This window comes from Argentina silus, assembly GCF_951799395.1.
Source record: "Argentina silus genome assembly, chromosome: 17".
NCBI lineage: Eukaryota > Metazoa > Chordata > Actinopteri > Argentiniformes > Argentinidae > Argentina > Argentina silus.
Genome location: NC_139671.1, coordinates 341,845 through 351,844, shown reverse-complemented (window position 1 = coordinate 351,844; position 10,000 = coordinate 341,845). Strand labels below are relative to the sequence as shown.

The 10,000-nt window shown below is 48.8% G+C and overlaps 1 protein-coding gene across 1 annotated transcript in view; it reads left to right on the top strand.

Annotated features, from left to right (window-relative positions):
• The window catches only part of adgrg6 (adhesion G protein-coupled receptor G6), a gene marked incomplete at its 5' end in the record, with an annotated part of 53,917 nt that overhangs the window by 11,651 nt on the left and 32,266 nt on the right, over positions 1-10,000 (top strand). The window contains 1 exon segment of the mRNA XM_083688711.1: positions 8,667-9,014. Coding sequence (XP_083544837.1) covers positions 8,667-9,014 — 348 coding nt within the window.

The following is a 10,000-nucleotide window of genomic DNA, read 5'->3' as shown; positions in this document are numbered from 1 at the left end:
CTTTTATGACTAGCAGGCTTGATTACTGCAATGCTCTCCTTTCTGGTCTAAGAAAGCTCTAAATAAGCTCCAGATCATTCAGAATGCAGCAGCACGTGTACTAACCAAGACCAGAAGCAGAGCACACATCTCACCTGTCCTAAAGTCCCTTCATTGGTCCCTTCATTGTTTTAATATATGCTGCCTCTAGATCACTCAGGTCCTCTAGATCACTCAAGTCCTCTGGATCACTCAGGTCCTCTAGATCACTCAGGTCCTCTAGATCACTCAGGTCCTCTAGATCACTCAGGTCCTCTAGATCACTCAGGTCCTCTGGATCACTCAGGTCCTCTAGATCACTCAGGTCCTCTAGATCACTCAGGTCCTCTAGATCACTCAGGTCCTCTAGATGACTCAGGTCCTCTAGATCACTCAGGTCCTCTAGATCACTCAGGTCCTCTAGATGACTCAGGTCCTCTGGATCACTCAGGTCCTCTAGATCACTCAGGTCCTCTGGATCACTCAGGTCCTCTAGATGACTCAGGTCCTCTAGATCACTCAGGTCCTCTAGATCACTCAGGTCCTCTAGATCACTCAGGTCCTCTAGATCACTCAGGTCCTCTGGCCTTTCAGTGGTTCCCTGGTTGAGGACAAACAACTACGGGGAGGCGGCATTTAGTGTCTCTGGTCCTGGCCTCTGGAACAGCCTGCCAGAGGAACAGCCTGCCAGAGGAACAGCCTGACAGAGGAGCTGAGGGTTAGGGTTAGGAACCTAACCTAACCTAACCCTAACCCTAACCCTAACCCTATTTTCACTGTATTTTTGTTGTATTTTCATTGTATTGTTAAGCACCTTGTATTGCAATTTTGCACGAATGCGCTATATTAAATAAATTTGATGAGATGGTGTTGCTATGAGATGGTGTTGTTATGAGATGGTGTTGCTATGAGATGGTGTTGTTATGAGATGGTGTGTCTCCAGTAACCATGACGAGGATGGGTGTGTCCTCAGAGGCAGTGCCCCAACTGGCCTGTAGGGAGAGAGGAGGGGCTTTACTGTACTGTACTGTAGCTGTACTGTAGCTGTACTGTAGTTGTACTGTACTGTAGCTGTACTGTAGTTGTACTGTAGCTGTACTAGTTGTACTGTACTGTAACTGTACTAGTTGTACTGTACTGTAGCTGTACTGTAGCTGTACTGTAGCTGTACTAGTTGTACTGTACTGTAGCTGTACTGTAGCTGTACTGTAGTTGTACTGTACTGTAGCTGTACTGTAGTTGTACTGTAGCTGTACTGTAGCTGTACTGTAGTTGTACTGTACTGTAGCTGTAGCTGCACTGTAGTTGTACTGTAGTTGTACTGTAGCTGTACTGTAGCTGTACTGTAGTTGTACTGTACTGTAGCTGTACTGTACTAGTTGTACTGTAATGTAGCTGTAGTGTAGCTGTAATGTAGCTGTAATGTAGCTGTACTGTAGCTGTACTGTAACTGTACTGTAGCTGTACTGTACTGTACTGTACTGTACTGTACTGTAACTGTAACTGTAGCTGTACTGTAGTTGTACTGTACTGTAGCTGTAGCTGTAGCTGTACTGTACTAGTTGTACTGTAATGTAGCTGTAGCTGTACTGTAGCTGTACTGTACTGTAGCTGTACTGTAGCTGTAGTTGTACTGTACTGTAGCTGTACTGTAGCTGTACTGTACTGTAGTTGTACTGTACTGTAGCTGTAATGTAGCTGTAGTTGTACTGTACTGTAGCTGTAATGTAGCTGTAGCTGTAATGTAGCTGTAGTTGTACTGTACTGTAGCTGTAATGTAGCTGTACTGTAGCTGTAGCTGTACTGTAGCTGTACTGTCCTCCCTCCTCCTCCCTCCCTCCTCTCCTTCATTTTCCCCCCTGAATGACGCACTTGACTCCATTATACCCACAGAGAAAGACAGGATGGGAGGGGGAGGGGGGGTCACACACCTGAGATAAGGGTCGCCTAGATGAGCTGCAGAGAGAGAGAGAGAGAGAGAGAGAGAGAGAGAGAGAGAGAGAGAGAGAGAGAGAGAGAGAGAGAGAGAGAGAGAGAGAGAGAGAGAGAGAGAGAGAGAGAGAGAGAGAGAGAGAGAGAGAGAGAGGCATTTGATGGAGGATTAGACCCTTGTGATTGGTCTTCTTGCTGAAAGGCTATTTTTAGGCGGTAGAGTTGAGGATCTGTGATTGTTTGAGCCTCTCTCTCTCTCTCTCTCTCTCTCTCTACCTCTCTCTCTCTCTCTCTCTCTCTCTGTCTCTCTCTCTCTCTCTCTCTCTACCTCTCTCTCTCTCTCTCTCTCTCTCTCTATCTCCCTCTCTACCTCTCTCTCTCTCTGTCTCTCTCTCTCTCTCTCTATCTCTGCTGCATGTTTGGCATTCCATTCCTGGCTTCACCAGCCTCCCTGCCCTCTGATCCAGCCTCCTATACTAGCCTCCCATACCAGCCTCCCATACCAGCCTCCCAGCCTCCCTGCCCTCTGATCCAGCCTCCTATACTAGCCTCCCATCCCAGCCTCCCAGCCTCCCTGCCCTCTGATCCAGCCTCCTATACTAGCCTCCCATCCCAGCCTCCCATACCAGCCTCCCAGCCTCCCTGCCCTCTGATCCAGCCTCCCCTCCCAGCCTCCTCTACCAGCCTCCCATCCCAGCCTCCTCTACCAGCCTTCTATCCCAGCCTCCTCTACCAGCCTCCTATCCCAGCCTCCTATCCCAGCCTCCCATCCCAGCCTCCCATCACAGCCTCCCATCCCAGCCTCCCATCCCATCTCACTACCACCGCGCTGAATCATAACACACACACACACACACACACACACACACACACACACACACACACACACATCGCACTACCACCACAATGTGGGATTGTTAAATATGTCCTTAGAGAAAATATGGTTTGAATCACAGCAATACAATATGCAATTTTCCCCTTTCTTTGACAGTGAAATGTGTACACATGTTGCTTTTCATCAATATTGTATACAATCAGTTTGTTTGTTTCCAAACCTGGAATTATTGCAAATAATGGAATTGATTCAAAATGCAAAAGGCCTTGAATTTTTAAAACACAAAGATGCCTTTTTACTCTTGACCTTGAGTGATGTTCCAGGGTTTCAACAGTGATTGGACAGCGATTAGTTCCAGCGACGCAGTAATTGACTCGTTTTTACAGACTGTGTTTATGTCATGAATTATGTTTGTCTGATTCGCTGCTCTGACGTGTCCACGACCATGTACGCACAAACTGACATGAACTTTGAACTCTCTTTCCTCTGTTCCTGTCTCATTCCTGATTGGTTTGCTGTGTGTGTGTGTGTCACACACGTCAAAAACACACACACACACACACACACACACACACACTCTGTTAAACAGCAGGGGAGCCCAATAGCTTAGCCTGGTCCAACAGTGATGTCAGTCCTCTGATCCCAGTCCTGGTTCATTCAGATCCGGAGCGTGAAGGAGCTTGTTGTTTCTGTGCAGCTCCACGCCAAATATTATGAAATTACCACCATTTTGTTAACTCAGTCAACTCAGACTCCACTAAATGGTTCTGCTGGGAGGCGTGGTGGCTGTCCTGTTAAAGACTTGTGGAATATCGTCAGACATTGTATCTCCAACAGGCAGATCTTCACACATGTTTGATACCATTCCTCATTCCGTTCCATGCATTACAATGAGCCCGTCCTCCGACTTCTACCTCCACCAGCCTCGCCTGGCCTTTCAATGTGCTCTGGACTATGGAAGAACGGTAACTGTTTCCATGTAGAACCTTTTCCACAGAGAGGGTTCTACGGTACACGGAACCAGAACGGGTTCTTAACGTCTTCTCCTCCCGGGGTTAGAGGGTTAGAACCACGTCTTCTCCTCCCGGGGTTAGAGGGTTAGAACCACGTCTTCTCCTCCCGGGGTTAGAGGGTTAGAACCACGTCTTCTCCTCCCGGGGTTAGAGGGTTAGAACCACATCTGGTTCTGGGTACGACCCAGGGAGAGGCTGGAGGAGGTAGAAGTCGGAGGACGGCCTCGTTACAAACCTTGTTCCTGTGGTGGGTTAGTGAGGTGGGGGGGAGTGAGGTGGGGGGGAGTGAGGTGGGGGGGAGTGTCAGAAGACTCTGCCACACGGCCTGACATGTGTTTACGTTTTCACCAACACCGCTTCATTACCCCGAGGGTCTGGTTTGCATTAGTCCAGCCGGGCCTCGTACCGCCCCTGGGCCTGCCTGCCTGTCTGTCCTCACACACGGCCGAGGGAAAAACACCTTCAAAGCACACGGCCGTCCAGGTAACGGGCTTCATGGCAACATGGTTGTTTTTGAACTCTCTCCTCCGTCTCAGAATCAGGAGACATTCCCCTCGCCAGCGCGTTAATGGAGCGTTCAGCAGCGTTCAGCAGCGTTCAGCAGCGTTCAGCAGCGTTCAGCAGCGTTCAGCAGCGAGAGCAACAAATAAAACAAATAAGCTTTGTTCTTCACAGTCGCGCTCTTTCCAAGTCGCCGTCCAGAAGCAGTATTTCTACATTGACACACTTATTACTTTTCTAATTCAGTCTGGTTTAAATGGTGTTCGGGCGTTGGCACCAGGCAGAAATAAAACACACTGATGTTGTTTATCCAAATGCTTAAATTAAAGGGGATGGGATTCCCCTTGGCGATTGGCCAGTTTCCTGTGACATCCAAACGTAGGCCGATGATCCCAGAGGTTCTCAGCTCTGACACGGCCTATTGTCTCCGTGGAACAACACCAAATACCAACGCCTCTGTTTGCAGATCGTACATTAGCTTGAATAAATGATGAATCAGGCCTGTAGATCTTATCTCCTCTGGTGAAGACTCAGGCCTGGAGATCTTATCTCCTCAGACTCAGAAGAAGACTCAGGCCTGCATCCAGACGTGTTTGTGTTTGTGGGAGAGGTAATAAGACATGGCAGTTTAGATATTAGAATACAACATGAATACTTATCATGACACTATTGATGATGTCACCACTAGACAGTACGTCCTGCTGTTGATCAATGTTGATGTCATCACTAGCCAATGATGTTGATCAGTGACCATGGCGTTTTATAGCCAGCCAGCGAAGGCGCCTGTCACCAGGAGACGTCAGTCATCGTGTTGTCACTCCTGAAACCGCTGTCCCTGTTCAGACGCGACCACAGCCGGCCCCCAGGTGGCCTCGCTGTCACCTGAACTCCTGTTTTCCATGTCTCCCCTCGATGCGTATCACACTGTCACATTTGCATGTCTGTGACTTCCTCTCCGGTGGGCGCGGTCCCTGTGTGACCGATCAGCCGAGCCTGGCAGCAGTGAACTTTGAACACACCTCGGACCGGGACGGGGGGAGTAGGGCATTTGGTGACATATCAGTGGGAGGCTGGCGGAGGTAGACATCGGAGGACGGGCTCATTGTAACGCATGGAACGGAATGAGGAATGGTATCAAACACACACACACACACACACACACACACACACACACACACACACACACACACACACACTCACACACATACATGCATACTATTACATACTACTATTGCTGCTTCTATACTCATGGACCCACTCCACTGTTGTTGATGTGTTTCTGCTGCTTCCTCTACCTCAGCTGATTGTTGTATTATGACGTCATGGTTGCTGTTGAGGACATAAGCATGTCATTCCACCTCTACGGCTGGATTCTGTGTCTACAACAAATAAAGTTTGATTTGATTTGTTTGTGAGTCTGGACACAGTACAGTAGCTAGCCAACCGCTAACCACTCCCCCTCGTTAGGAGAAGAGCTGACCAGGACCCTCTGTGGAACCACATGTTGCCCTGAGGGGGGTGCGGCCTCTCCCTGTGTGACATTTACAAGCCTGCCCGTTGCCCCTGGTGACAGACTGCTGAGTCACAAAGGCAAATGAGAGGCTTCCATGGGCTCTGGGCCGCGTTTCATCCTCCAGCCAATCCGCTGGCCGCCATGTAATGAGCCTACAGATCCACTATGACACGGTCAATTATGTGTGGCGCTCTAATTGGCTGAGGGTAATGCTTTAGTCCCTGGGGGAGGTGACCGTTCCAGAACGGTCTCAGGACCGTCTTGTTCTGTGTATCCGTGTTCAGAAGTTCTGTTGTCTGCTGCGTCTGGCGTGTCTCTGGGTAGAAAAGAGACTTTGTGAGAACACGCAGCACCGTTAATATTTTATGAGTTTTATTTTTCAACGGGTTGAAAATAGTAAAGCCAATAATGAGGGTCATTAATGTGGTGTGATATTGAGGTGTTGGATGGATGTGGAGCGACGGCGTGGAGCTGAATGGGCGTCGGAGTTAATATTGAATGAGTTCCTTGGCTGTGATTAAGGCCTTTCCCAGCAGGTAACTGGAGACGCTCTCAGGCAGCAGGCCTGTTATATCTACGGCAGGATGTTTGGACAGTAGAGGGCCCTAAATGCTGAGAGGGTATAAAAGACCCCTTTAAACTGAGAAAAAACGCTACAATGCAAGTCTTGTCGGATCATATTTGTCCAGGTTGGTGAAGAGAGTAGATTAGTTCTGATACCCTCGCCTCCTTGGCAGTCTGGGACTGGGTCTGGAATTCCCCCTAAATCCGCCAGGCTTATCACTCATGTTATATGCATGCGGGGGCTGGGGGCTGGGGGCTGGGGGCTGGGGCCTGGGGTGCTGGGGGCTGGGGGCTGGGGGCTCACGCTGGCTGTCTGGCTGTCTTATGAGAAGGTGTTTCTGAACTGCCACTTTAAGCCAGTCATTTGGACAGGCTGAGTGAGAGGATTTAGGTCTTAGGGCCTTCATGACCCCCTGGGCTGAGGAGAGGACACATAGCTGGCAGGTATATCCATGCCTCTGGAAGACGAGCCTGGAATCAGACCAGGGGAGGCTGGGGGAGGTAGAACACCAGGGGAGGCTGGCGGAGGTAGAACACCAGGGGAGGCTGGTGGAGGTAGAACACCAGGGGACGCTGGAGGAGGTAGAACACCAGGGGAGGCTGGTGGAGGTAGAACACCAGGGGAGGCTGGCGGAGGTAGATATCACACGTGCGTTTGATACCATTCCTCATTCCATCCCATGCATTACAATGAGCCCACCCTCCAATTTCTACCTCCACCAGCCTCCCCTGCTGGTTTCAGACCCTAGATCCAGCCTCCATTGAAGGCAGCGTAACACTTGTAAAGAGTGTAGGTTCTGAGGGAAGCGCAGCGCTGGCCCAGGACCAGCCCATACACAACAACATGTGGTTCAGGGTTAGGGTTAGGGTTAGGGTTAGTGTAGGTTCTGAGGGAAGCGCAGCGCTGGCCCAGGACCAGCCCATACACAACAACATGTGGTTCAGTCCGATCGGCTTTTGTTGCCCGTAATTGGAGATTCCACTCTTGCTGTTGGAGGAGAATTCCCTCGGTCCTCTCAGAGGGTAGAATTCTCCGGATTGTGGCGTTCCAGGTTTCCTGATCCCTGATTTGATTCAGTTTGTCGAGGAATTACACCCCAAAGGTACCATTGTTGGTGTGTGTAAGCCTCGAGCCAGGCGCGGAGTTGGCCCGGGGAGTCGGGAGAGGCAAAGAGAACAACGCCAAACAGAACCACTGCCCGGTTTCTGCTCTATTGTTTGGAGAAGCCCCAGTGTCTTAGCTTCTGATGTGTGGTCCAAACGTTCCTGTGATTTCATACACAGAAGGCTTCCAGTAACAGAAGATCTAGAAGCTTTAGCGGTTTACTGACAATCTCAGTTTCAGACGTTAGCTTCCAGAGAGGGAAACGGAAAAATGAAAACTGTGAATTTAATTTGAATGACAATGTTAATAAAGTTGTGGAGGATCGTATTATATAACTGTGGACAATTCTGAATAGCAGGGCAAGTGGGTCACCTGGCCGGCCCTGTGTGTTTCCTGACCGTGTGACTTGTTTGACTGGAAGCTTATGTTTGGGCGTCCACAGACGGTTTTTATTCACATTTTAATGTTTGTTGACGCTAAATAGAAAAGGCGGTCTTGTACTTTGTGTTGGATGTGGATCAAAAACACTTGACAAAATGTAATTGGTGCGCTCTGGGACTGGTCGCTCTGGAAGGTTTCACCGACTGTGTGTGCTGGGGTTTTGGCTCCAGCAGCGGCCCTGGATGAACAGAAGTCATTGTTTTCCAAATGAAGATTTGTACTTCTTTCCAGACCGTTAAAAACTGCTCTCAGTGTCTTCAGGTTACCTTTATAAAAACGTTGCTCTGGTATTTTATAATCTCAACATACATTATTTAACTGTGTAGCTGGTACAGTTACAGTATGAGTGTCTGTTTCTATTTACTAGTGAGGAACAAGATCCTCCCTAATTTGAAACAAACTAGTCTGCTCTTCCTAATCTAGAACAAGATAGTCTGCTCTTCCTAATCTAGAACAAGATAGTCTACACCTCCTAATCTGGAACAAACTAGTCTGCACCTCCTAATCTGGAACAAGATGGTCTCTACACCTCCTAATCTGCAACAAGATAATCTGCTCCTCCTCTGAAATCTTCTATAAACCCCTGTTCTCTTCCTCTGTCTGCTGGTGTACTAACATCCTCTCTTTGACCTGCTCGTCTCCTCGTCTCCTTGTCTCCTTGTCTCCTAGTCTCCTCGTGCCCTTGTCTCCTACCCTAGTAGAGGGACCAGGTAATAGTGACATGTCCCTGTTTTGGTCCGGCAGTCCTGAGCTGCCAGCAGGTGAACTGTAACGTGGTGCTCACGGACTCCCAGGGGGCCTTCACCTCCCCCTGCTACCCTGTCGAGTACCCCAAGAGCCAGGCCTGCAAGTGGACTCTGCAGGCCCCCGCCGGCTTCATCGTCCAGATCAGCTTCCTGGACTTTGAGCTGGAGGAGGCGCTGGGCTGTATCTACGACCGGGTCATCGTCAACACGGGAAACAACGACGTCAAGTTCTGCGGCCTCACGGCCGACGGGCTGACCCTGAACTCCACGGGCAACGTGATGGAGCTGTCCTTTAACTCAGACTTTAGCGTCCAAAAGAAGGGGTTCAGTGTCAGCTACAGGCAAGGTATGTTCTAGAGCGGGGCACGCTTTCCTTACCTTCACTCCTCTGTTTGGATTCATTCATTCTCTTATTGTTGTGTTATTATGATTATGCTTATTGTTGTTGTTGTCGTTGTTATCATTTTTATCATGCTCTTATTTTTTCATTTTCATCATTATTGGTTATTTATTTTAGTCTTCAGACTTGCCCTAGGACAGACCTGTTGCTAAGTAAGCCTTCAAAGAGGCAGAGGACATTTTTTAGGGAATTTCAACATTCTACATGACCAGCGACCATCCTTGCCCTCACACTAACCAACATAACCTCACCAACATGGCTTCAGACCGCGGCTATTCTCCTCCACCATGCTCAGTCACACACACCTGGTCCTTAGTGATCTCCTTCTCTGCTGATCTCCTTCTCTGCTGATCTCCTCTGCTGATCTCCTTCTCTGTTGATCTCCTTCTCTGCTGATCTCCTTCTCTGCTGATCTCCTTCTCTGCTGATCTCCTTCTCTGTTGATCTCCTCTGCTGATCTCCTTCTCTGCTGATCTCCTTCTCTGCTGATCTCCTTCTCTGCTGATCTCCTTCTCTGTTGATCTCCTTCTCTGCTGATCTCCTCTGCTGATCTCCTTCTCTGCTGATCTCCTTCTCTGCTGATCTCCTCTGCTGATCTCCTTCTCCGTTGATCTCCTTCTCTTTTCCCAAGTAGTGAAGAACTCTTACCAGTCCAACAGGAACCAGAGTTCTGCTTCTGATTCTCCTGGTCTGAGACAGGTTTATGACAGAGAGTGAGTGAGTGATTACCTATAATGTAGATCATTTTACAGCGCAGCCTTTATGTATTATTTAAAGTTCATACATTTTATTTCCAGTACTTTATGTACATGTCATCAGTCACCTGCACATCAAAGTAGTTCAGTAAGTGCAATCAAACATCCGTAGCACTGACATCTGCACTATTATTATTATTATTATTATTATTATTCACAGGGTTGGTTCCATCAAGC